At 50.8% G+C, this 27958-nt stretch overlaps 1 protein-coding gene across 1 annotated transcript in view; it reads left to right on the top strand.

The window, feature by feature from the left end:
- Positions 1–27958, top strand: part of LOC123122365 (DNA topoisomerase 1) — a 51493-nt gene that overhangs the window by 9541 nt on the left and 13994 nt on the right. Inside the window, exons 5-13 of the mRNA XM_044542559.1 lie at positions 13093–13139; positions 13590–13699; positions 14857–14957; positions 16076–16168; positions 24025–24108; positions 24225–24308; positions 24445–24513; positions 25097–25156; positions 25638–25709. Of these exons, the coding sequence (XP_044398494.1) occupies positions 13093–13139; positions 13590–13699; positions 14857–14957; positions 16076–16168; positions 24025–24108; positions 24225–24308; positions 24445–24513; positions 25097–25156; positions 25638–25709 (720 nt within the window). The remainder of the gene's footprint in view (positions 1–13092; positions 13140–13589; positions 13700–14856; positions 14958–16075; positions 16169–24024; positions 24109–24224; positions 24309–24444; positions 24514–25096; positions 25157–25637; positions 25710–27958) is intronic.

Here is a 27958-nt window from a genome sequence, read left to right on the forward strand (position 1 = left end):
GGCGGCCGTCACCGGAAACAAGGACAACCCGCGCGGAGCCAGAAGGGTTCCTCCACTCGACCACAACAGCGACTCAAATAAGGTACACTTGCTCTGCTCTCCACTGCGCCCTCGTCGTATTCATTTCTGTTAATCCTGCCGACTGGTCGACTGATTCTTGTCTGGGCATCTGTTAGGCCCTCACCGAGCTGTACTCGATGCCCAATGGGGCACAAGCTTCGACTGAGGAGGGCGAGGCGAGCGGAGGCGAGAGCCAGGAAGAGGAGGAATGGGACTCGGATGTCGCAGAGGACGATGACGACGATGATGATGATGTCGGTGATGAAGACGACGTCGAGGACGAGGAAGAGGAGGAGGAGGAGGTCGTGCCACCGCGCTCGGAAAGGCGGTCGAAGCTTGTCCACGACCCTTCGACTGAACGTGGCAAGGGGGTTGCGACCGCCAGTCGACCAAGCGCCCTAGGACCACCTCTCCAGCGCCGACTGAAAAGGTGCCGAAGCAGCCCAGGGCGGCCTCGTCGAAGCCGATCAAACTCTTGCCGAAGATGAAGGTGTCCATCCCTACCATATCAGGGTAACTGTGCTGCTCATATTTTCTTATTCTGTGTGAACTTTATTTCTGGTCGACGCTGAAGTTAGTCGACTGATCCTTTGGAGTTGCAGTGCTGCTACTTCTGAGACCTCGGCCCGGGCCGATGACCACGAGATGGAGGATGCGGCAACTTCGAACCCAGGTACTGTATTCTTAACACCGTTTTTAGTCGACTGACTCGCGACCTCTGATCCTGATTCTTCTTCGCAGCTCCGCCCAATACTGTTATCAATCTTCCTGACGACGACGAGGATGAAGAACCACTGGCACGCAGGAAGAGTCGGAAAACGCCCGCCAGTAAGGTGCCTCAGGATGTGACGGCGCCTGAGACTCTGACTGTGGAGGAAGAGAACACCACTCGACACACGGTGTCCTTCGCAAATCCACTGACGAGTGCTCAGCAGCCCTCCCTCTTCACGACTCACCACGTCCCAGAGGACCAAGCTGGTGCAGCGAAGGAGGCAATACGCCAGGCGGGACTCATGATGGAGCAGCTGAAGACCATCCGAGACGCGAGCCAGGCAGCTTATGACGCCAGCTCTGCCCTCCAAAGCAATGTCCAGGTCAGTCGACCGCTGTTTGTTCTGTTGGATATGCTACCAAAAACTTTTCTTTTCCGGAATTTATAGCAGTCACCCACTGGGTGTGTCGAATAAACTCCGTGTTAGCGGGGGCACGCTGAGTGCACCCGCTGGGTGTAGTCCCCAAGGCTAAGGTCGACTGCTTGCAGTCGGCCTTAGGCTTTATGATGTCAATCTTTCCGTCAGTCGACTGGTCGACTGGATTTCACAAACCGGTGGGGGCACGCTGAGTGCACCCACTGGGTGTAGTCCCCGAGACTGTGGTCGACTGCTTGCAGTTGATCACAGTCTTAGAGAATGCATTTTTTTTTGAGGTCGACTGGTCGACTTTGTCTTCAACAGGATTAGTGGGGGCACGCTGAGTGCACCCACTGGGTGTAGTCCCCGAGACTACGGTCGAATGCTTGTATTCGGCTGTAGTCTTAGAAACGTGTGTTTTTCCCTTTTCACTCGGAAGTGAATTATTTTTGACATTTAGTCGATTGGTTCTTCGCAGAACTCTTGTGATCTTGTGGCTCGCTACTCAGAGCTGGAACAAAAACATAGTCAAGTCGAGCTGAGCTTGAAGCTGGTTCAGGAGAAATTGACAAAGGCAAAGGAGGAGACCGAAGGTATGTTTGGTGAGACTCTGACGACTGCTTTTCCCCTTGCTTGTTTCAGAATCTGATCTTGCTGTAACTTGCAGGTAAGGTAAGGGAGGCTCAGCAGAAGAAAGACCTTGAGCTAGCTGAGAAGATCAAGCTTGCTGACGAGAAGTTAGCTTCAGTCACCAAGCTCGAACAAGACAATACCAATCTGAAAGCTGCTCTTGGGATTGCCAACAAGGAAGTCAGTCGACTGAAGACTGATAAAGCTGCCCTGACCGACCAAGTCAGCAAATTGACTGAGAAGAAAACTGAACTGGAGGCCTTCCTGAGTGGCCTTGCCAAGAAGCTGTTTCTTATGCTTGAAGGTAAACCTCCATGTCTGGCAAATATTTCCAATTGTGGCTTTTTCTATTCGACTATCCTCTTGACTTAGTGATCATCCTTGCAGAATTTTGTCAAAACTTTGAAGAAGAAACCAGCCGACTGGAGCCAAACCTCGACCCCGTCAATTCTCCGGTGAACGACGAAGTTGCCATGGATGTTTTCCGATTGGAGTCTCGTGTTGCAGCTGTCGTGGACTATCTCGCAAGGCTGAAGGCCGCCACATCTCGCATCGACTCGACGCTCTGGCCTGAGGAGACGCTTCAGAATGACCTTGAGTCGCTGATGGCCCGCTTGAACACGATCCCTGGTCGAGTGCAGGAGTGGAAGAAGTCCTCGGCTCGGTGTGGTGCAGATGTCGCTCTGTGTCTGGCCCGAGTCCACTGCAAAGATGCGCGAGAAGAGAAGCTGGCGGCCCTTCGGGTGGCCAATACCAAGAAGCACGACTTCAGGTCCTTTATGGAGACTTTCCTTGCAGCTGCCACTCGGATCGCCGACGGAATTGACCTTGATAAATTTGTTGCACCTTCCAGCCCTCCACAGGAGGGGTAAAAAACTTCTTCTGGCTCGACGCTTTAAATTTGCCTCGGTATGCCGAGTGGAATTGTAACCGACAAACCTTAACAGGCTTGACGCCTGAGCACTTTCGGTTCCTTTAGATATCGATTCAAACTTGAATTTGGCGCTTGAATATGATTGCCTTCGGCTCAAAATGTCTTTTGCAGGTTCAAAGCAAGGCGCCTTTTCTGCAATCGACCTATTCTTTAGTCCACTTAGGCGAGCACTGGGCTGCGGCTAAGCCTCCGAGTGAGAGGGTTGCTCTTCACTCGGTAGGATTTTATAACTTAGGCGAGTGCTTGGACTGCAGCTAAGCCTCCGAGTGAGAGGGTTGCTCTCCACTCGGTAGGATATTTATAACTTAGGCGAGTGCTTGGACTGCAGCTAAGCCCCCGAGTGAGAGGGTTGCTCTCCACTCGGTGGGATTTTTATAACTTAGGCGAGTGCTTGGACTGCAGCTAAGCCTCCGAGTGAGAGGGTTGCTCTCCACTCGGTAGGATTTTTATAACTTAGGCGAGTGCTTGCACTGCAGCTAAGCCCCCGAGTGAGAGGGTTGCTCTCCACTCGGTGGGATTTTTATAACTTAGTCGAGTGCTTAGACTGCAGCTAAGCCCCTGAGTGAGAGGGTTGCTCTTCACTCGGTAGGATTTTTATAACTTAGGTGAGTGCTTGCACTGCAGCTAAGCCCCTGAGTGAGAGGGTTGCTCTTCACTCGGTAGGATTTTTATAACTTAGGCGAGTGCTTGCACTGCAGCTAAGCCCCTGAGTGAAAGGCTGGCTTACCACCCGGTAGGATTTTGATAAACTTAGGCGAGTCCTTGGACTGCAGCTAAGCCCCTGAGTGGAAGGCTGGCTTACCACTCGGTAGGATTTTGATAAACTTAGGCGAGTCCTTGGACTGCAGCTAAGCCCCTGAGTGAGAGGGTTGCTCTCCACTCGGTAGGATTTTTATAACTTAGGCGAGTGCTTAGACTGCAGCTAAGCCCCCGAGTGAGAGGGTTGCTCTCCACTCGGTAGGATTTTTATAACTTAGGCGAGTGCTTGCACTGCAGCTAAGCCCCCGAGTGAAAGGCTGGCTTACCACTCGGTAGGATTTTGATAAACTTAGGCGAGTCCTTGGACTGCAGCTAAGCCCCCGAGTGGAAGGCTGGCTTACCACTCGGTAGGATTTTGATAAACTTAGGCGGGTCCTTGGACTGCAGCTAAGCCCCCGAGTGGAAGGCTGGCTTACCACTCGGTAGGATTTTGATAAACTTAGGCGAAACGGATTCGCAGCTAAGCCTCCGAGTGAGAGTCTGGCCCACCGCTCGGTAGGATTTTTACAAACTTAGGCGAAACGGATTCGCGGCTAAGCCACCCACTGGGTGGGAATTTTATGTGGACAAAAATAAAAAGTGACAGAAATTATGGAGGAACTATGACACTATTATTTTGATGTCCATGAGCTACAGAAGTACTTTATTGCAACTTATCCAAGTGATAAAACTTAAGTGTAAAACGGGCGGAGTAGCTCCGCGTTCCAAGCTCGGGGCTCGTCGATGTTATGCTCGACGTTGTAAAGACGATACGCCCCGTTGTGAAGGACCTTGGTGACGATGAAGGGACCTTCCCAAGAAGGAGCAAGCTTGTGTGCTTTGTGCTGATCCACTCGGAGAACCAAATCCCCTTCCTGGAAGGCTCGACCTCTCACATTTCTGGCGTGGAAACGGCGCAAATCTTGTTGGTAGATGGTCGAACGGATCAGAGCCATCTCCCTTTCTTCCTCTAAAAGGTCGACTGCGTCCTGCCGCGCTTGTTCAGCTTCTGCTTCATTGTAGATTTCAACTCGGGGAGCATTATGCAGAAGATCACTCGGCAAGACCGCTTCAGCTCCGTAGACCAAGAAGAATGGAGTTCTTCCGGTCGACCGATTAGGTGTGGTCCGCAGTCCCCAGAGTACAGAAGGAAGTTCGTCGACCCAAGCTCCAGCCGCGTGTTTGAGATCACGCATTAGTCGAGGCTTCAATCCCTTAAGAATCAGTCCATTAGCTCGCTCTGCTTGTCCATTCGACTGCGGATGGGCGACTGAAGCGTAGTCGACTCGTGTGCCCTGGGAGTTGCAGAAAGTTCTGAATTCTTCTGAGTCAAAGTTCGACCCATTATCCGTGATGATGCTGTGCGGGACCCCATATCTGAATATTAGTTCCCTGATGAAGCTAACAGCAGTACCGGTGTCAAGGCTCTTGATTGATTTAGCTTCGATCCACTTAGTGAACTTGTCGACTGCCACCAGCACATGTGTGAAACCGCTTCGTCCTGTTCTCAAAGGACCGACCATGTCCAGTCCCCAAACTGCAAAAGGCCAGACGAGTGGGATGGTCTTCAAAGCTGACGCAGGCTTGTGCGACATATTCGAGTAGAACTGACATCCCTCGCACTTATCCACTATCTCTTTTGCCATCTCATTCGCCTTGGGCCAGTAAAATCCGGCTCGGTATGCTTTGACCACGATGGTCCGAGAGGACGCATGATGACCACAGGTTCCCGAGTGAATATCGTTGAGGATGAGTAGACCTTCTTCTGGTGTTATGCACTTCTGACCGACTCCAGTCGCGCTTTCTCTGTATAATTGTCCTTTGATTACGGTAAAGGCCTTGGATCGACGGACGATCTGTCGAGCCTCTTCCTCATCCTCCGGCAGTTCTTTCCTCAAGATATATGCGACATACGGAATCGTCCAGTCGGGAATGACCACCAAAACCTCCATGACCAAGTCGACCACCGCTGGGACTTCAACTTCAGTCGGATCTGTGACACTCTTGGGCTGCGGAGTTGCTTCGGTGAAGGGATCTTCCTTGACTGACGGAGTGTGTATATGCTCCAAGAACACACCACTCGGAATGGCTTCTCTCTTGGAACCTATCTTTGCTAGATCATCCGCTGCTTGATTTTTCAGTCGGGGTATGTGATGGAGCTCCAACCCCTCGAACTTCTTCTCCAGCTTCCTCACTGCACTGCAGTATCCAGTCATGGCTGGGCTTCTCACGTCCCACTCTTTCATCACCTGATTGACCACTAAATCCGAGTCGCCATAGACCATTAGGCGACGGACGCCGAGTGAAATGGCCATGCGCAACCCATATAGGAGGGCTTCATATTCTGCCTCATTGTTGGAGGAATCAAAGTGAATCTGGAGCACATATCTGAGCTTATCTCCTCTGGGGGAAACCAGAACAACCCCAGCACCGGAACCATTCAACATCTTAGAGCCATCAAAGAACATGGTCCAATGCTCCGAGTGAACTTCAGTCGGCTGCTGCTGTTCAATCCACTCGGCGAGGAAATCTGCTATTGCCTGGGACTTAATGGCTTTCTTTGCCTCAAACTTGATATCAAGGGGAAGAAGTTCAATCGCCCATTTGGCCACTCGACCAGTTGCATCTCTGTTGTGCAAAATCTCTGATAGTGGAGCGTCGCTGACGACTGTGATGGAATGGTCAGAGAAATAATGAGCAACCTTCTTTGTGGTCATGTAAATTCCATACACAAGCTTCTGATAATGAGGATATCTCTGCTTGGATGGAGTCAAGACTTCAGACAAATAATACACTGGGCGCTGAACTTTGAGAGCTTTTCCTTCTTCTTCCCGCTCGACCGTTAGCACAGTACTGACGACTTGTCCTGTGGCTGCGATGTAGAGCAACAGAGGCTCTTTGCTGATTGGAGCAGCAAGCACCGGCTGGGTGGAGAGCAGAGCTTTTAGCTCGGCAAACGCTGCATCAGCCTCTGGAGTCCACTCGAACTTGTCAGCCTTCTTCATCAGTCGGTAAAGAGGCAGTGCCTTTTCACCGAGTCGTGAGATGAATCGACTTAATGCGGCCAAGCATCCAGTAAGCTTCTGGACATCGTGCACTCGCACAGGGCGTTTCATTCGGAGAATAGTGCCAATCTTCTCTGGGTTAGCATCGATTCCTCGTTCGGAAACGAGAAAACCGAGTAACTTGCCACCAGGAACTCCAAATGTGCACTTTGATGGATTGAGCTTGATATCATACCTTCTGAGGTTGGCAAATGTTTCGGCGAGGTCAGCGAGCAGGTCGGAGCCTTTTCGTGACTTGACAACAATATCATCCATATAAGCTTCCACATTCCGACTGATTTGAGTGAGTAGACACTTCTGAATCATTCGCATGAATGTGGCTCCGGCATTCTTGAGGCCGAATGGCATGGTGATATAGCAGAAGCACCCGAATGGAGTGATGAAAGCTGTTTTTACCTCATCGGGCCCGTACAGACGGATCTGGTGGTACCCTGAGTAAGCATCTAAAAAAGACAACCTCTCACATCCCGCGGTCGAGTCAACAATTTGATCTATGCGAGGGAGAGGAAAGTGATCTTTCGGGCAGGCCCGGTTGATGTGCTTGAAATCAATGCACATTCGGAGCGACTTGTCCTTCTTAGGAACCATGACGACATTAGCGAGCCACTCGGAGTGGTATATCTCTCGGATAAATCCTGCCGCCAACAGTCGAGCCACTTCTTCACCGATGGCCTTTCTCTTCTGGACGGCGGACCGCCGAAGATGCTCTTTGACTGGTTTTGCAGACGAGTCGACTCTTAGGCGATGCTCAGCCAGTCCCCTGGGAACACCTGGCATGTCAGCGGGCTTCCATGCAAAAATGTCCCAGTTCTCACGGAGGAACTGGATGAGCGCTTCTTCCTATTTTGGGTCGAGTGTTGTGGAGATGCGGGTCGGGGCTGCTTCGGGGTCGGTCGGGTGAATGTGAACAGGCTTCGTCTCACCGGACGACTGGAATGCAGACTCTGTGGCGGGCTTCTTGGATCGCAGCAAGTCACTCGGATCTGCGTTTTGCTTGTATTCTTCGAACTCGACCACTGTCACTTGGGAATCGGCAATCTTGGAGCCCTTCTGAAAGCACTCTTCTGCCTTTTTCCTATCGCCGGTGACAGTGATCACTCCTTTGGGGCCGGGCATCTTCAATTTGAGGTACACGTAACATGGTCGAGCCATGAACCGTGCATAGGCTGGTCTCCCCAGAATTGCGTGATATGCACTCTGAAAATCCACGACCTCAAACGTCAACTTTTCTTTGCGAAAATGCTTCGAATCACCAAACACCACGTCCAAAGCTATCTGGCCGAGTGACTCGGCCTTCTTCCCTGGTATAACTCCGTGGAAGCTCATGTTACTAGTGCTCAGTCGGGACATCGGAAAGCCCATACCTTTCAATGTATCTGCATACAACAAGTTCAGCCCACTCCCACCATCCATCAGCACTTTTGTCAGTCGAGTGCCTTCGACAACTGGATCGACCACCAATGCTTGCCTCCCAGGGGTGGCAATATGAGTCGGGTGATCAGATTGGTCGAATGTGATGGGTGTTTGAGACCACTTCAGATAATTTGCCTTTGCTGGGGCAACCATGTTCACCTCTCGGTTAATCACTTTCAGTCGACTTCTGCTTTCCACATCTGCAAAGATCATCAGAGTGGAGTTGATATGCGGATATCCTCCCTCACTGTCCTCCTTATCTTCGGCCTTGTCTGACTCCTTCTCCTTGTCCTTAGACCGTTTTCCCTGAAACTGCTGGATAAGGAGTCGACATTGGCGAGTGGTGTGCTTCGGGTAGATGATATTCCTCTCTTCGTCTTTCTTCATGTGAATGTGACATGGCATATTCAACACGTCGTTCCCTTCTTTATCCTTTACCTTCTTGGGGTTCCAGGATCCTTTAGGTTTCCCCTTAAACTTTCCTTGAGTCACGGCCAGAGCCTCTCCAGGAGCTGCCGGTTCAGCCTTCCGCTTCTGTTTTCGACTGGTGTTTCCCTTTTTCGACTGACTCGGCTTGTGCTTGCCGCTTCGGAGTCGGTCTTCTTCTTCGCCGTTGGCATACTTAGTAGCAATCTCCATCATCCGACTCAAGGTCATGTCACCAGTTCGACCAAATTTCAAGCTCAGTTCTCTGTTCTTGACGCCGTCTTTGAAGGCGCAGACTGCCTGATGATCAGAGACATTTTCCACAGTGTGGTGCAAAGTGATCCACCTCTGAATATACTCTCTGAGAGTCTCATTAGCTTTCTGCACGCAGACTTGCAACTCTGTCAATCCAGCTGGTCGCTTGCAAGTCCCTTCAAATGTTCTGACGAACACTCGGGACAGATCTTCCCAAGTGTAAATGCTGCTAGGAGGTAATTGAGTCAACCATGCCCTGGCAGAACCTTCCAGCATGAGAGGCAAGTGCTTCATGGCCACCTCGTCGTTTCCACCGCCAATCTGAACTGCCACTCGGTAGTCTTCAAGCCAAGTTTCAGGCTTAGACTCACCAGTGAACTTGCTGACTCCTGTTGCCAACCTGAAATTGGGGGGATAACTGCGGCTCTGATAGCTCTGCTGAAACATTCAGGACCAGAAACATACACTCGACTGCTTGTGGGTACATCTCTGTCGAGTGCACCTCGATGGGCTCTGTTCCGGTCGACCAACCCTTGCACGATAATGGACCGCGCGTCGAAGCCTGGCTCTCTGGGGTCAACTGGAACTCTTCGCCCTGTACTGTACTGACGCCTATCATCTGGCTGCCGAGGAGCGTAAGACCCACCCCTCGGAGGGGAATAGGGCACTCGACGCCTATCATCTCGGTCAAGTCTGTCGCCATATTGATCTCGCCGATTCTCTCGCCCTTCGCGCCGCGGAGGCGATCTGGGGCTGTGAGCCGACTGAACCGTATTCACAGTGACGGATCGACTATGAATTCTGTTGCGCGACTGAGACACGGCTGAATTCTGATCTCCTGCTGCCCGGAGCAGATCCCTGATCTGCAGCAAACCTCTGCCAGCTTCCGACTGCGAAGGCTGGATGGACTCTGCTATACGGGTCGCAGCTGCTAAATTCTGAATTGGTGTTCGGTATACCTGAGTCGGCGGGAAGAGTTGACGTCGACTGGTGTCGGGAACCCGTTGCCGCGCGCGCTCGTCGAGTGCTCGCTGAAGGTTCTCCAGTCGAGTGCGCTCGGCCAAATTGGCCAGGCGCACCTCCTCCAAGGCACGAGCCTCGGGGGTTTCTCCTGCGATAGGAATACGCAGGGGATCCTCGTTCCTGTGGCGAAGTTCTTCTCTTTGCAGAGAGTCGAGTGGCTCGGGTTGGTACTCTTCGTAGCCTCGCGAAGGGTCGCCGCCGTCACCTGCTCCACCACCACGGGCGAAACCAGGGGGACTGTGGGGCCCATCGACCATCAAGATTTCCGCCGCTGGATCACTGCTACCGCACTCGGATGCGGTCTCTATGGAGCCAGTCGACAGGTCGAACAAGCCGTAGAGAGGTTCGTCGGGCTCGATTGCCGTGACTTGGGTGGTGGCCGATTGGCAAGCCACCGCGTGCCTCACCCATCGCTGAAGCCTCGACCGGCCCGAGCGCTTGCGCTGGCGGGAGACCGGGAGGGTGGACGATGGAGGAGCTGACCAATACTGGGTCGACGGTTGCCGCAGCAGAACGCCGCGGACACATGCACGAAAATGCGTCGCACCGCGGACGGGGAGCGCATCTACGTCGAGTGGAGCCTCCTGGAGCCATGCAGAATCGTCGGCGACGAAGGTGAGAGTGCCGAGACGGATCTCTTGACCCTCGACCAAAACTCCAGCAAACACCATGATGAAAGTACTCGGAAGAATCGCAACTTCTCCACAAAATCGCTAAAACACCGGCCCCAAGGTGGGCGCCAACTGTCGTGGTTCTAAGCCTGACAGTAGAGTGGGGGGTAGGTATGGAGAGGCAAGGTCCTAGCTATGGAGAGGTTGTAAGCACAAAGGATGTACGAGTTCAGGCCCTTCTCGGAGGAAGTAACAGCCCTACGTCTCGGAGCCCGGAGGCGGTCGAGTGGATTATGAGTGTATGAACTACAAGGTGCCGAACCCCTCTGCCTGTGGAGGGGGGTGGCTTATATAGAGTACGCCAGGACCCCAGCCAGCCCACGAAGGAGAGGGGTTAAGGTGAGTTAAGTCTGGGGCGTTACTGGTAACGCCCCACATAAAGTGCCTTTACTATCATAAAGACTACTTGATTACAGGCCGTTGCAGTGCAGAGTGCCTCTTGACCTCCTGGTGGTCGAGTGAGTCTTCGTGGTCGAGTCCTTCAGGCTAGTCGAGTGAATCCTCGTTGGTCGACTGGAAGGCGACCTCTTCTAAGGATGTCCTGGGGTAAGTTACTTGGATCAGGTCCATGACCCTACCCTAGGTACATAACCCCATCAGCGGGCGCGGGTGCCGCTGCGGGCTCCGCAAGGGCTGGAGCGCCGAGGCCATCCTCCAGTGTCTCCTCCTCAGGCTCGTCTGTCGTCTCCAGGTAGAAGAGGCGGGGACAGACATGGCCCAGTGCATAGGGCGCATCACAGTTGAAACACAAGCCCAGGCGCCGGCGTTCTAGCTGTTCCGCCTGAGTGAGGCGCCTGAATGGCCGCGTCGGTGCCGGGGTGGGTGCCGGGGCGGCTGTGGACGACGCCGGTGCTGCCGGAGACGGCCGGGGAAGCTGTCGGCCCCCACGTGGCGCGGATGGACGCGTTAAGGCCTGGGCGCGCTGCTCGAACGCCCGAGCATAGTACATGGCCGTCTGAAGGTCTTGGGGCCCCTTCATCTCGACATCCACGCGGATGTGGTCGAGAAGGCCGCCGATGAAAAGCTCCGCCCGCTGTAAGGCCGTCACACCGGGCGCGTGGCACGCCAGGGCCTGGAAGCGGTCGGCGAAGTCCTGCACCGTGGAGGTGAACGGCAAGCGGCCCAACTCGGCCAAGCGGCTCCCGCGGACCGGTGGCCCGAAACGAAGAAGGCACAGCTCTCGGAAACGATCCCACGGGGGCATGCCGCCCTCGTCCTGCTCGAGGGCGTAGTACCATGTCTGGGCGGCCCCGCGGAGATGGTAGGAAGCCAGCCAAGTACGCTCCGACGCGGGTGTGCGCTGTCCGCGGAAGAACTGGTCACACTGGTTGAGCTAGTTAAGAGGGTCGTCGGAGCCGTCGTATGTGGCGAAGTCGATCTTGGCGAACCGGGGCGGCCGCTGGTGTGGCGCGCCCTGGCCCACTGCCTCGGCGGTGCGTAGGGCGGATGATGGTGCGCGGTCCATGGTGGAAGGCCCGGCGTAGTTCCCGGTGGCGCCCGACGCCTCGGGCTGCAACGGGAAACCGGACGGCGGACGGGCCCCCGGGTAGGCCGATGGCGGCCCGTGAAGCCAGTCGGGGAGTGGTGATGACGATGACGGAAAGCGGACCTCCTGGATCGGAAGCCCGCTCGGCGACGACCGACCCAAGTTAGGGCTGGAATGGGGCGGGGGAGGACCCTGCTCCGTGGCTGCTGGAAGTGACGGCGCGGATGGCGCGGTCCAGTTGGGCCACTGCGGCCCTGTGGTGGCGGCGAGTGGCGCGGTTGCCGTCGCGAGCGGCGGCAGCCACTGTGGCCACGGCGGCGGTGCGGCCGCCGGGGCGGGGAGCGCCGGGTAGCCTCCGGTGATGGCCCCCGGTACCGAGTACCACGGCAGCGCCTGCGGACCCGCGGCCATGGCGCGGTGCCGGGCGCCGGGAGGGTCGGCGCCGAGAGCGACGCCGTAGCGCCCGCCGAGAGCGAGGCCGTGACGCCCGGCGCGGAAGCGGCGGCGGTGGAGGAGTTGGCGGCAGCGGCGGTGGTGGAGTTGATGGGCAGCGGCGGTGGTGGCGGCGGCGGCGGAATTGGAGGTGGCGAAGACATGGTCGAAACCCGGGTACCTGATACCAAATTGGTAGGACTAGGGTTCCTACCGGCTCTACTCCGTAGGTTATACGGGCAGAACAGCGAGGGTTGGGGCGAGGGCGGCGGCTCCGGCGTGTTGGCGCCGTCGCGAGGGAGAAGAAGGGCGGCGGCGGCTAGGGTTTCCGGCTCCTCTGGAGCCGGGCAATATGATAGAACTATCTTTATTGCTTGATCTCAAACGATGTCTTACAACTAGTATTTATAACTTTAGCCTAAGATAACTTGCCTAAAATAACTTGCCTAAGATAACTTGTGGATCAAGCCCCTAATACTAATGCCCGGTGGGCCTCTTCCTTGTATAGACCAAACCGGTCATAACAGATGACTTGAACTTCAGCGGTGAGATTGTGCATCCATTCCCGACCAAGTGAGCTCGGTGTAATTTTAAATTTAAGGCAACTTCAGTTACATGTAACACATCATGTGTATATATGAACGTTAACTCAAATACTCGATTTGGCTACAAAATCTTAATTGTGTTGCGTGCATGAAAGATATTACTCTCTATTCCTTGATTTGAGAATTTCTTGTCAGTTATCAGTGATAGTTGATTGTTATGCGGTACTCATTTTAATAGCCTGAAGCTGTTGCCTTATTTGTTTATTCTGTCCTTTCCATTGAAGATTTCTCATGGAGCTGCAGAAGATATTCGTTCGTTAGTGAAACAAAGGTATATTCTACTGGAATATTTTGCCAAGCTTGTGTTACTAAGTTTGTTCTGGATTGCTAATCTATCTTGTTTCATGTTTAATTGATCAGTTACGTTGTGCCAAATAATCTGATTAGTGCTCCAGTGATTAATTTCAGCAAAGTGGCAGTTTGCAGTTCTGCTTATTTCTTTCTCATTGTCAGGATTTATGGGATTGGATATTGTGAGACACAATATTTGATATCGCTAAATTTTACAACCCTTCGATTGTCTTGTATGTTACTATGTTTGATGGAATGGCTGGAGAGCTTTCTGGTATCATTTTTATGAGTTTGTTTCTTTTCCTGTCTAATCTTATTCTTTAGAAGCTAGTTTGAGAGAATCAGTATCTTGGGAGTTCAACATGTTACCTTCCTGTTTATGAGTATGTCACCTGGGGCTTCCATTCTTGCTAACAAGTATTTGTTCTAGGTATGGTGAGCAATATGCATCAGAGGATATTAGGAAGTACTTGAAGAAGGTGAAAAATGCTCAAGAGGCCCATGAAGCCATAAGGCCCACCAGCATAAGGAGGTTGCCATGTAATAAACCCACCTGTAGTTCTGTGTTTATTAACGATGTTGCAGTACCATAAATCATTTTTTGGTATGTGTTTTTTCTCTCTCTGTGTGTGTGTGTGTGTGTGTGTGTGTGTGTGTGTGTGTGTGTTATTATTACATACTCATTTCCCAAGTTTCCCAAGTTTCTGATTACCATTGATGGTTTTGAAAAACATACTGGGTATGTGCTAGTGGCTTGTGAGTTGCAGATTTCATGTATAGACTATTTGACAGTTCATGCCCATTGCAAGCTTTGGTTGCGAAAGTTCTTATTACTCCCTCCATTTGGAAATAACTGACGTGGTTTTAGTTCAAAGTTCAAATTTGAACTAAAACCATGTCAGTTATTTCCGAACGGAGGTTGTATTATGTATTAACTAAAGGTGTTTCCTTTACTTATTGTCCTTTCTCTGGCTGTTTAATCCTTTTAAACATTTCTCATTTGTTCCCATGGAGAGAATTGGGACAAGGAGATTTGGAAGTACAATGGCACTGGGTGATGGAGAGCCTCTGTTGGGTGAGGAATACATCCAAAAGAGACTATCAAAAATAGATAACCAAGGGTGAGACAGTCATAGGATTCTAGGGACCATTGAGCTAGACACCTGCACCCTCCCTCCATTACGACACTGACAGCCCAAATCCTAGCTCCTTCTACCCACCCTTCTCTCTTCCCTATGGCTTTCTTCTGCAGGATTTGGTGCTGGGCTGGGTGTTGTTTACTAGTTCATTACAAATCCAGAGGTGATATATAGTATGTATTTGAATGGCATGCTGGGTGTTGTTTACTAGCTAATTGTACGTTCTCATGTACTCTCTGTTCCACATCTACCATAACCTTCTTTATGTCACCTCATGATTTGTAATTAGCAGGGTTTTGCCATCTGTTGTGAACATGCTTTAGAATTGACACATTCATGATAAATGATGGTTATACATGAAGGCATGCGCTCTAGGGCTGAAAGAGTACCTGAATGTGTTTTTCATTTTCAGAATTAGGAGTGGCTAATGTTTCTTTCGTTTTGCCAAATCTTCTGTAGCATCTCTTTTTCTTACTTGCATATTTATATTTAAGCATTATAGCTTTGGTTTCTTGTTTTCCATTAATAGTTCTATAACTATCATGGTATCTCTTTCAGCATCTTTGATTGGAATACTTGATGAGGATTCTTTGAAACTGTACACTCTAATATGGAGAAGAACAATGGCTTGCCAAATGGAAGCTTCAAGGACTGAGCTGGTGGGTTACTGTTTTACTTCATGTTTATCTGTTGTTTATCACTCCATTCTTTGGGCTGGCTGGCTACTATGTGTATTTTTACAAAGCTATATTGTCGACAGTAATAATTTACTGAACCTTGGCTCAGCTAGACCAAAGAATCTCACTGTACACATGTTTTTGAGATTTGAGACTGCAAAAAATATGCCAATCACCCTCCTCTTTCCTCATTAAAAACCATGAATAACACATGTTTCCAGTTTGAAGGAAATATGAATTCAACAAGTTTGCACTGTATAGGTAGCTTGCTGCTCATATTTGTATGTTATATTCGTTGGTGCAGCACTGTTGGTTTAGAAAACTCCTCATCTGTCTATGGAAATTATGACAGGTATAGAATTAAGAGGGATTTGTAAGTTGACATCTAATCAAGCAAACCTATGTTCAACTCTTTTCTGTAGATGAATGAGGCAGCCCTGTGTTTATGACAGAACATTTTGCCTAAATGTACTGATATTTCTTTGTCTATCGGTCTGTTTTTTCGTTACCAGCTAAGCCATCTGTTCCACAACTGTCACCTAGCAATCTTATGAACAAAGCCAAGTAAGCATGGAAAGCTGGACGATGGCCATATGAAGTGAAATACTTTACCCTTGAACCTTTCTTATTTTTTAAATAATGGTAAAACAGGAGAGAATCCGGCTATTTTAACATTCTGAATTGGCATTTCTCAATAAAATGGATAAGTGTGGTGAAACAGAGGAATTACAATCTACTGGCATGTATGCGAAGTGTAAGAATAAATGTGGTGGTCATCTTTTGAGATTTGTTGTATATGATATGATTGAGTACGAGAACATGATGATGAGGCATCTACCTATTAGAATTTGTTATAACTTAGGCGAGAGAGATTTCATCCCATTTGTCGTGGCTCTTCAAACAGAATTCTGGTTGTGTGCTAAATATATATATTTGATGCCTTGGTAGTTAATGAAAATGACTTCCATTTTCTTTGATACGCAACTTCAAGACATGCTAAATTCTTACCTTTTTGTTTTGGATTTTCATTATTTTATATATCCTGTAAAATCCCATGCTTATTTTCTTACTCTGTGTGCACTTTAATAATTGCATTGTAGATACAAGTTGGTATTGGTAATCCTGAAGGAGACATGATTTTTCATTCATCTGCATCAAGGCTTGACTTCAAGGGGTACCAAGCTGTCTATGAGGTAAGTATCTAGGCTTCTTGATCTTCTGTTACTTATGTTTGCCCAGTTAAGAAAATATGTTGATTGTCTTCTAATGTAGCATTCTCCACTTTCCTTTATGCTACTTTGGCCAGCCCATGAGTAGATTTAGTAGGAAATATGTTGTATTCATCTCACTCACGATATCATTTCATGTTTCAAGGGATGAGGATGATTGCATAATCGTGTTCATCTTTATCATCTCTGTAACCTTAATTTGGTCTGTATCTGTTACAATGTGAGCTGGTCCACATCAACATCAAAGGAGGTGCCCAGTGCCTGCTGCATTATATAAATGTGATTAGATTCCTTGTTTAAGTTCACGGACCTTAAGCAAATTATTTAAGATATGACCAGATTCCTTTCTCTCTGTTACTTGAAGTTGTTAGGTCTTCTACCCCTCTTCGAAACGCGAGGCAATCCATTCAGTTGAATTAACCAAGAATCAGGGAGTTTTTCCCTTTTGCCTTGTCCCTCTCTTCCCAGTTCCCACCACAAACCCTACTTCATAACTCTGCATATATATGTATGTGTGCATTAGGGGTGACATGGCTCAAATACAATCCGTCTGATCCACCACTTTATTCTTTTAGGATATAAACATAGAAGACAATATGTTCTCAGTTGGATGTGGATATAATTTAGGATATCGGGGCCAAACTAAATCTAACAGCCATTTTATGCAACAATGATAATACTAATACACGTATTCTGCATAGGATGCATATCAGGGTGTGCTTAATGGTCTCAACTCTCAACTGGTCTTGTTTTCGACAAACCGGGCTTTGGCCTGTTTTGAAAACTGGCCATTTTCAGCTGGTTCTTCGTGGTTCTTTTGACATCTTCTACAAATTCAACATGTCCTAACTCATTTTTTGTGGGGAAGTTTTGACTCATTTATGGTGTGAATTTGTGTATACAAACAATACTGTACGTTATTGATTTTTTCTACTGAACTTGCTTGAAGGTTTATCTTCAACTGATGCAATTTTGATCTTTTTGCATTCTGTATTCTTATGTATGGGAATAAAATATGCCTTGTTTTCACTAGTAAATCTACTGAATGGCTTATCTATATTGAATTTGCTTTATAGTGCATTTTGTGTTGTACGTAATCATGTAATACCCCCTAGATTGTTATGTATTTTTACCGAAAAGGCTTTCGCCCCGCTTTATAAATAAAGCAACCACCAAGCACAAAGTATCAAGGTCACAACAACACACCACACACACTCACTCAAAGCCACCGCAGGCACGGTCCAACACAAACACACAGACAAAGAGACCCAAGTTCCGCTGTGGGCACAGCACAACAAGCCCAACACAAGCACACGACGAGACAACAAAAAAACGGCAAGGCGGTGGCGATGGCGATGGCAACGAAGATCTAATCTGGTTTCGGAGGTGGTGGGGGAAGCGGTGGAGCCATCCGGAGAGCCATCGCACGAAGCTGGGTGATGATGGAGGTGATGGTGTCTCTCTCCCTGGGGCGGCTAAGCGGCCGCCAAAGCTGCAAGTAAGCAGACCATTTGAACAAAGCGTCAGTAGCACGACGAAGAGGGATGCGTTGAATCACAAGTTTATTCCTAACAGTCCACAGCGTCCAGGCCAGCACCCCAATGGCCAGCCACCTAATGTGGCGCACTGCGGGTGGGATTGCCTGGAGTTCGGCGAAGAGAGCGGGTAAGTTGTTCTGGTCCCAGCTTCCACCCGCTATCTCGCGGAAACAGCTCCATAGGAACTGCGCGGACACGCTGGTGAAGAAGATATGATTCAAATCCTCTTCCGGCCCGCAGAGCGGGCATCGCCCATCACCCGGACCATTGCGCTTCAGGACCTCGAAGCCAGACGGGAGGCGGCCGCGGATCCATTGCCACAAGAAAATCCTAATCTTCAGGGGAAGGCGAATCTCCCAGATGAAGGTGAGCGCCTCATGGCCAGGGGAGGGAGCAATGGCCTGGTATAGGGACTTGGTGGAGAATTGTCCAGAAGGCTCTAGACGCCATCTGGAGCTGTCATCCTCGGACGTAAGATCAGGCGCGTGCAATGCAATGCAGTCAAGCAGCTCCTGCCAATCGGCGGTCTCAGCCGGACCAAAGGGCCTCCGGAACGCGAGCTGCCCTAAGTCAATAAGGGCTGCCGCGACCGAAATCTGAGGGGCCACCGCCATGGAGAATAGGTCGGGAAAGCGGGCTGCAAGGGGCAAGTCGCCAGACCATCTGTCGAACCAGAACAAGGTGGCAGTGCCTGATCCGACCTCTATCGAGGTCTCAATCCGGAGGACAGGGAGGAGCTGGATGACGGATTGCCAGAACTGGGATCCCCCAGACCGCTGGCAGAAAGCGAGAGGCTGGCCACGGAGGTATTTCTGCTGAATGATGCGGAGCCACAGGCCACCATCTCTGTTGGCAATCCGCCAAAGCCACCGAGTCAGGAGGGCAATGTTCATGCGTTTGGAAGACATGATCCCGAGGCCGCCCTGGTCGCGAGGCTTGCAGATTTCTGACCACCTAACCATGTGGTACTTCTGCTTGTCTCCCTCACCGGCCCAGAAGAAACGGCCCTGAACAGTGGCGATCTCGTGATGAAGCATCTCCGGAAGGCTGTAGAAGCTCATGATGAACAAGAGCAGGCTGGAGAGGGACGAGTTGATGAGCACCGTACGTGCTGCTTTGGAGAGCCACCGACCTTGCCAAGGCTCGATACGGTGCTGAAGCTTCCCCACCGTGGGGCGCAGTTCAGCCACCGTGAGCCTAGAATCACTAATGGGTATCCCCAGATAAGTCATGGGGAAGCTCCCAAGCTGGCAGTTAAGCCGATCCGCTATACTCTGGCGCTCATCTTGGGAGTACCCCAAGACCATCACCTCGCTCTTGTCGAAGTTGACCTTGAGGCCAGACATCTGTTGGAAGCATAGCAGAAGGAACTTGAGGTTCGAAATATCACTCTCCGAGCCCTCCACCATGATGATGGTGTCATCCGCATATTGGAGAAGGGAGATCCCGTGCTCCCCAACAAGATGCGGGACTATCCCCTTAATGTGGCCCGCCGCCTTGGCCTTATCCAAGATGGCGGCCAGGGCGTCGACCACCATGTTGAACAGGAACGGGGAGAAGGGGTCGCCCTGGCGCACCCCACAGAAGGTGGGGAAGAAAGGGCCGATCTCCCCATTAATGTTCACCGCGGTCCGGCCTGAGGAAACCATCTGCATCACCCTAGTCACCCACCGAACATCGAAGCCCTTCCAGAGAAGACATTCCCGAAGGAAGGACCAGCTAACTGTGTCATACGCCTTGTGGAGGTCTAGTTTCAGGAAGACTGCCTTGAGGTGTTTGGAGTGAACCTCATGGAGTGCTTCGTGAAACACCAGGACTCCGTCAAGGATATAACGGCCTTGGATGAAGGCTGACTGATCCGGGTGAGTGATCCGGTCGGCAATAGGGGCCACCCTAATGGCGTACCCCTTTGCGAGGATGCGGAAGATGACGTTAATCACCGTAATCGGCCGGAATTGGCGGATCTCCAAGGCCGCCGCCACTTTGGGGATGAGGGTGATTACACCAAAGTTGAGTCGGGCGAGGTCGATGGACCCGACCAAGAACTCGTCAAATAGTGCCATCACCTCAGGTTTGATCACCTCCCAGAAGGTCTGGAAGAACTTCACTGGGAGCCCATCTGGACCAGGAGCCGAGGATGGGTTCATGCTCTTAATAGCCGCCCAAACTTCCGCCTCAGAACACGGTGCCGTGAGGGCCTCGTTGTCCGCAGGCGAAACGCAACTGTGGGCAGGCCAAATATCTTGCGCCAGGGCAAGACCTCCCCGAGGGGAAGCAGAGAATAGGTCTCTGTAAAAGCCGTCTACATGAGCCCGGATGTCCACGAGGCTCTGCAGGGGGGACTCTCCGTCCCAAAGAAGGGGGATGGAGTTCCGGCGTCGGCGGCCGTTCGCAATCGCCTGGAAGTAGGCGGTATTGGCGTCCCCTTTAAGGACCCAATTCTGAGTTCCTCGCAGACGCCAGTAGGCCTCCTCGTTGGAGTAGATGACCGTGAGCTGGTCTTCCAAATCATATCTAAGCATCTACTCGTCAGCCGAGAGGCCATCAGCGTCAGCCCGAAGGTCGAGCGCCTGGATGTCATGAAGGAGAGCTTTTTTACGCTCCCGGATGTCGGGGCCTACGTTTGCGCCCCAGCCCTTCATGAATTGTCGTGACCGCTTGGCGCAGAAGTGCCAGTCGTCCACGGCCGAAAGGGATCGATGGGGGGCCTCACGCGCCTCGCGCCATCGCGCGCCCACCGCGGCAGAAAACCCAGGCTGGCGCAACCAGAAGGTCTCGAAACGAAATCGGGGCGGAAGGGGAGGACGCTCATTCTCCGAAGGGAGGAGAAGGGGGACGTGATCTAAGCCAATCCGCGTAATCGCCCGGAGCGAAGCTAGGGGGCAACGAATGTCCCACTCAGGGGAAGCGAAGACCCTGTCGAGAACGGAGCGAGTCGGCTCAACCTGTCGGTTTGTCCAAGTGAACCTGGCCCCGACACGATCGAGCTCGCGAAGCCCCATGTCCGCAATGCAGTCATTGAACATCTGCATTCGCGGGAAATTCACCAAGTTATTGCTCTTGTCTTCTTCCGACCGATTTAGGTTGAAATCACCTCCCACCACTACCGGGAGCTGCGCGGCTGCTACCTTCCTACTGAGCTCAGCGAGGAAGGCCTCCGATCGGCGGCGGTTGGCCGGCCCATAGACCGCAATAATTTCCCATTTGAAGTTCAGTGCACGCTCGAAGATCTCCATGCTCACGAAGAACTCGCCCGATTCATGCCGCCTACCTCAAAGGTGGCATCCTTCACCCCTAGGAGGATGCCACCCGAGTGGCCCGCACTCCCACTAGAAGGGAGCTAGTGCCAAGCAAATAGGTCGGAGCTCAAGAGCTCGAGCTCCGACAGGGAGAATTCCGTACGCATGGTTTCTTGAATGGCCACAATGTCGATTCGCTCAGTTCGCATGTATTCGATTAGTTGGCGGCGTCGGCCATCTTGACCGAAACCGCGGATGTTCCAGAAGAGGGTCCGCATCACTCATCCATCGGGAGGCTGCTTGACCCCAAGACACGAGAGGCGCTCTGGGCGCGGAGGGCAGTGGTGCGAGAGCGAGTGCGGCCGCGGATCTCAACTGGGGCGTCCCCGACGGGGCGCCCGACGTAGAGGGGCCGCGTGCACGGGCCTCTGCGAGGCGACCATCTAGGATTTCCCGTGCACGGATAGCCTCAATCTGAACTAGCAGGGGGGCAACCTCTCCCCGAAACACAATTGCCGAGTCCGCTGCCACCTTCGCGAGGTGGCCAAGCGGAGCCGACTCCAAGGCCGAAAAGGAACGAGTTGCTAAAGAGGCAGGAATGTGCGGTGTACCTGGCTCGAGGTTCCGGGCAGCGGCCCTGAGCTCTGCCTGCTCGGGGATAGGCAGAGCAGGGCTACCCACCGGTCTGGCCGCCTCGATCCGCGCACTGCGGCGAGAGGAGGTCACCGGAGACGGGGTTGACGTGGCCCGCCTGGAGTAGGCCGCGGTCCGGGGGGTGGAGGGGGGGGGGGGCGGCCACCGGGGTGGTCACCACCACCTGCAGCCCCACGGCGGCGGAGTCCGAAAGCACCAGAGGCGGACCAGGATGCGCCAGGCAGAGAGGCCCATCGGGGGCCCGGGGAGCCGGAGTCAGGTCGGCGTCGGAAGGCTGGACCTCCGCCCCTGGGTGCGGCCTGGAAGCTGCCGCAGGCAGCCGGGGGGGGGGGGAGAGCAGCGCCATCTCCAGGGCGGTATCCCCAGCAGAAGGGCCCGAGGGGGTCGGGTCCAGGGCCGCCACGACCGCCCCTGGGATCACCGCCAAAGGCGCGGGAAGCATGGGCGCGGCCGAGCTGGGCGGGTCCGGGACGGCCCCGGCGGAGAGGGTGGTGAAGACATCAAGGAGCGGACCGTCGGGGGAGCGAGGCGATGAAGCTGGGAAGACCTGAAGGCTGGCGTCCGAAGCGTCGAGACCGGCGTCGGGGGATGGAGGAGCGGCCGAGGAGTGGGAGCGTCTGGTCCCACCGCCACTCCTAGCAGCAGGAGCGGGAGGCTGGTCGTGAGGAGGACTGTCCTCGGAGTCATCGTCGTCCTCCTCCGAACCGGAGCGGCGTCCGTGGCGGGGGTGTCGGTCGCTGCGGCGATCCCCCGCACCATCCCCGTCTGGCCCTCCCCCCAAGAGGCTGTCGCCGGGGATGCGGGGGCGGCCAATGTGGTTGGGCGGCTCGGGGGAGATGCGGAGGTCAAAACCCTGATCGTTGAAGAACACCCGGATCGTGGCGCGAAGCTTGGATGAGTCGAGGCATTTGACCTTGACGTGAACCTCCTCCTCCTTGCGGAGGGACAACTCGTCCACCACCACCACCTTGCCGAGGATGCGGGACATGCTCCGAATGACCCGCTCCGATCGAGGGATGTCGGGTAGGCCACCGATGAGGATCCAAGCTGTGTCCAAGACAGCCACCGCCAGGGGGGCCCGCACCGGCACAGAGATGTCCACCACTAGCTTGTGGAGAGCTAGAGTGATGTCTCCGCTGCGGGTGCCGTAGCCGTGGCTGACAGCGTCGGGGAACACGACCGAGAACTGGCCTCCAGGCAACATGGTGACCTGCCAATCCCAGGAGTAGTGGTACAGATGGTTGAGCTCAGCCTTTATCATCTCCGGCGAAGCGACCCCATCCTTAACGGTGACAATCGCCAGGAGCGATGGTGAGGGGGAAGGGATGTCAGGCACCTCAACGTGGAAGAAGCCGAGGCCCTCAATCCCATGCCCGTACATCACCAACTCCTCCGCCACCGGGTGGTCAGGATCCGAGCAGAGGTAGCAGCCCTAGGGTCGAGTACATGCCACCTGGGAGTGGCCGGAGAGGCCACAGTTGAAGCACTTGACGAGGTCGGAGATCTGGACCAGGAGCCGAGGATGGGTTCATGCTCTTAATAGCCGCCCAAACTTCCGCCTCAGAAAATGATGCCGTGAGGGCCTCGTTGTCCTCAGGCGAAACGCAACTGTGGGCAGGCCAAATATCTTGCGCCAGGGCAAGACCTCCCCGAGGGGAAGCAGAGAATAGGTCTATGTAAAAGCCGTCTACATGAGCCCGGATGTCCACGGGGCTCTGCAGGAGTCGCCACAGGATGTCTCATTTCTTGCCTTTGCTGGAAGCGTGAATTTCTGCCGATTCATCAGCATCTCTAATTTTTACTGTTATGCGTTAGCTTCTAGGTTTCCGTAAGTGGTTGTTTGGATAGCAAGTAGTACCTACCAGTTTTAGTAAACCTTGTTTTAAGATATTTTCCGGAAAACCGGTTTTGTTTATATATAACTCAGTTAGGTATGCGCTCATAGAAAATCATGTTTGGATTAAGAAGGCCTTGAACCCATTTGTAGATTTGGCTTTTTGTGGACATGGGTGGGTGGAACGTGAAAAGCAGATGGGCCTAATAAGTAGGATCAAGGTTGTTGGAATAACATAAGCACATAAGCACATTTATTAAAAAAACAACTAATAGTCGTCTATCCAAAAACTTGGTTTTGGGGTTTTACGGGAACCAATTCTAGATATCATCAAGTTAGTTGGACAAAACCAAACAAAGTTTTAGTTTATTGCGGTGCTAAACGAGATCGAGGAAAACTAGCTTCCTAAATACCCGTTATCCAAATAACCCCTAAGGAGTGAACAGTTAACTTTCACATGGATAGAAGATGGTTGTATTTTGTAAAATGTCTGTGTGCCCAGTGTTCAGTTTTATGAGCTTACAGAACTCAATAATGAGAATGTGTTGCTTATAGGACACTGAAGCAAGTGGGTCCAGTGAAAACCCCGAAGGAGAAACGGCACATCAGGATAATTTCGAGGCCTTGTCCAAATTAGAGGTTAGCAGTTGCTTATTGGCCTCTGACATTCCCTTTCTGTACCCATTTTTTCTTCATGTGACCACAGATTGCTGGCCATCATTGAACTATGTCATAGCATATATCCTTTTTCTCAGATGAAGGATTTGGTGTCTCCCATTAAAGTGAATCTTGAACAGCACTTTACTAAACCTCCGTCCCATTATTCTGAGGGTGCATTGGTCAGTAATAACCTATGGTTTGGATTTTTCACTTGGTATTCCTCTTGTAATTGCACATGCCTGAAATAAGAAGGGTTCCTTAGTATTGGTTTGTTCTATAACCTATGATTTTCACAGCGTGCCTTGTAATTGCCAGATTAAAAAGATGGAGGAACTTGGAATCGGAAGGCCGTCTACGTACGCCTCTATAATGAGGGTGTTGCAGGTAGCCTAACCTGCTATCTATTGTTATATGAAAAATACATCCCATTCCCTTTCTTGAATGTCGGTTTAGCTATTTCTAGTATATCTGATGATTTCTGAGTCAAGTCTCGTGAACACGTTAATGCTGAATGACATCTTTGGGTTAGTTGGTTCATGTAGTTGCCCTCGAGTGCTGCACGCCACATGCCACAAAGCTCACACGTGACATGCGGTAACTTAGCAATGCATGTCACAGTTGACTTTTGGGTTGCTGGGAAAGTTGACCTTTTTAGTGGTCTGCAACATGGGTTCGGTTACCTGGCGTACTCGATTGATTTCTAGCACAGATTAACAGGTCTCTCTCCCGGGTGGTTACTAGTATGCACAACTGGTTAGTTTACAGTTTTCTCCATGCTAAATACAAGTATCATGTTTTGATAACAGTAACACATGGCTGAGACCAGCAGTTGCGAGGTCTTATGGATTCACCATATGCCAAATTTGTAATTCCATTAATTACCATTGGCAGTACTTTCTTCATTCATTATCATTAGCAACTACTTGTGCTAATGGATAAGAGTTTTTGCCATACTTGTGCCATCCAGGACCGGAAATACGTGACAGCAAAAAGTCGAGTTCTGCACCCTGAATTCCGCGGTCGAATGGTATATTCTTGTTCCTGATGCCATCTTCACCCTTCTGCAAAGATCATGTTTGGTCAAAACAACTTCCGTCGTGATGCCATCTGAAATTCCATTATGTTGATTTGCTCAGAAATAATGTCTGACAGTTATGTGCATTGTTTTTGTTACATTGTCTGCACTGCCAGTGCATTTGTATGCATTGTACCAACTCATGATCTTTGTAATTATACCTTTATTACTCTTTCTCATGGTCTCTTATCAAGATGAAATGATGTCCTTACAACGCTGTACATTTCATGGTTTTGCAAATGCCCAAGTACACTTCACCTGTTATTTCATTTTTCTGCTGTTTAATTTTTTTTGCATATTGCTTTAGCCTGTGTTTTAAGGCGTTCTTTCAGTTCACCTAGCTGAGGTTGCACTATTTCAGTTTTCTTGTCTATGAGATTTCAGCTTTCTTGTGTCTAATTTTTACACATGCTCAACACCATCTGTTTTTCAGGTCTCAGCATTTCTTTCACTTCTTTTCTCTGAGATTATCGATTACAGCTTTACTGCTAACATGGAGACGGAGGTACTAAATTTTCTTCAGCCTATAGCTTATCTGTACATTTTTTTTGTGCATGTTCTTTGCTATGGTTTCAGAAACCAGCTTAGCTAGTGGTTTAGGATAATATGAAATTCCTGGAAAGCTGCAAGTTGATTTCAGTAGGAAGTTAGATCCACATACTTTGAAAAGAAAGGTTATACCGTGTTCATTTTTCCTGTTGCTTTAAATAATACTACTCCCTCCGTCCCAAAATAAGTGTCTCAACTTTGTACTAGCTCTAGTACAAATTTGTACTAAGCTCAAGACACTTATTTTGGGACGGAGGGAGTATTAACAATATTATTAAGAAATGTGTAACTGGTTCAAAATATGCAAAATTGAGTAGTTTTGGGCTTTTGTCCTGTTGTTACCTCAGCATTATGGCTGCAGAATAATTTAGGAATTGTGATTCTGAATCCATTATGGGAAAACTGGTTGTGGCAAGTAGCCATAAAAAAACCGACTAGTAGTTGTACAATAAATTAAACCCCTCTACTCAATGTTGGCCATGTGGGGATGCGCAACCATGTTCGTCCATTTAAACAATATATGAATCTGCACAATGGAGTTCCACTAAAATCATAACTGAAGGCAGGTTACTATCAAATGAATTGTTTAGAAGGAGAAAAGGCTTTTGATCACAATTTACAATGGAAAATACAATACGAAAAAACTTGGGAGATATCCAAATCGGTCAATAAGCCTCCTTGCATGTGTGTGTGTGTGTGTGGTGTTGATGTTGGTGTTGGGGGTGGGGGTAGCAATATGTTGAAACCTCAACTACATATTGTTCCATGAATTTTCTGATGAATGACATCTTCAAAAAATTTATAACCAACAAATGAGGATAATCATTTCTTCTGGATCAATTTTCTACACTTCCAGCAGAGTGCCTATCATAAACCTGGTTTATCATTGGTGGTAAACATGTAAAGAGGGAGGTCAGCAGTGGCGACTTGAGGTAGAATGACTCTAGATGGTGGTCACAGCTTGGGTGAAGAGATCTAGAATAGCCAGCCAAGGGAGAGACCAACGGTGGACTTTAGGGATATGGCAAGACTTTGTTATTTATTAGTTGATGAAAATAGATGGTGATATCATGCTTATATTGGCAGCCACCTGACAAGGATATCTAGTGCGACAAATCAACTAAACATAATACCGTATCCAAACTAACCAGATGTGAAGATATGCATCTAACAAATGTTGGAGTTGTATCGAATATTGTGTACAAGGTAGGTCACAGTTGGATTCTGAGTTGTATTATGTCTAGATAAGGTACGAGTCATGTCCTAATAGGGCACTTGTATCCTAGGCCTCCTATATAATGTGAGGGTAGACATACGATGTAACCTATGCCAACATAATAGCAGAGGCACACAAGGGGAGCTGGCGGGGTGTGCCGGTGCCCGGGTGGCCTGTGTGCAGTATTGTGACGGTGTCACAGGGAGGAGTGCTCGTAGTCAGCCCCCGGGGATGTAGACGAGTTCGGTTAACCTCGTTAACAAATCTCGGTGTCGTGCCTCGTGTGATTGTTTGGTCCTCTGATGATTGACGACATGCCTCGGATTATTCCAGCTCCACCTTCAGCGAAGACGACATAGGAACGTGATGCTGATGGTGACCGACTTCTGGGCGTGGAAACATGTGGCACATATCCGAGGGCTTGTGTGGCTTCGGCAAGACTATGGCGCGGGGTTGATTCAAGACGACATACATGAGAGCTTGAAGTCGATGGGGCATGGGGTGGATTGATCATCTACCATGGAGTTATGTTGAAGGTGAGCTCGAGTTCGACAGAGGATTCCACTCGGTGCTGATTGAGGGGCTACGATGTAAGTTGACAGAGAGTCGAACCTATTGAACGAGAAAAGCGAGACACATGGTTCGGACTGGAGCCCAGTGGTCCGATGAAAAAGTGAAACTCGTCATAGGTCACTGATGATTAGTGGTACTCTGCAGTGGGGGTTGAGTGGTGTGGGTTTGTGACCCTTGAGACTCGACGAGACAGCAGAGGCTCGACGTGGTAATAGGCTAATAGCGGCGAGGTGTGTAGTATGCACGGGACATGGAGACGGACCATGGCTCTGCTGGTCAGGCATGTGGTCAGACAACTGCGAATTTGACTCAGGATGACTACAAGCAACAGTGAAATTCCTTCAAGTTTCAGACAGGCGGTCCAAAAAGAGCGAGGATGTTGAGTTCAGGTTACTCTTATGTGTGGTGTTGAACGA

The sequence above is a fragment of the Triticum aestivum genome, chromosome 1B, assembly GCF_018294505.1.
Source record: "Triticum aestivum cultivar Chinese Spring chromosome 1B, IWGSC CS RefSeq v2.1, whole genome shotgun sequence".
In the NCBI taxonomy this organism is placed as follows: domain Eukaryota; kingdom Viridiplantae; phylum Streptophyta; class Magnoliopsida; order Poales; family Poaceae; genus Triticum; species Triticum aestivum.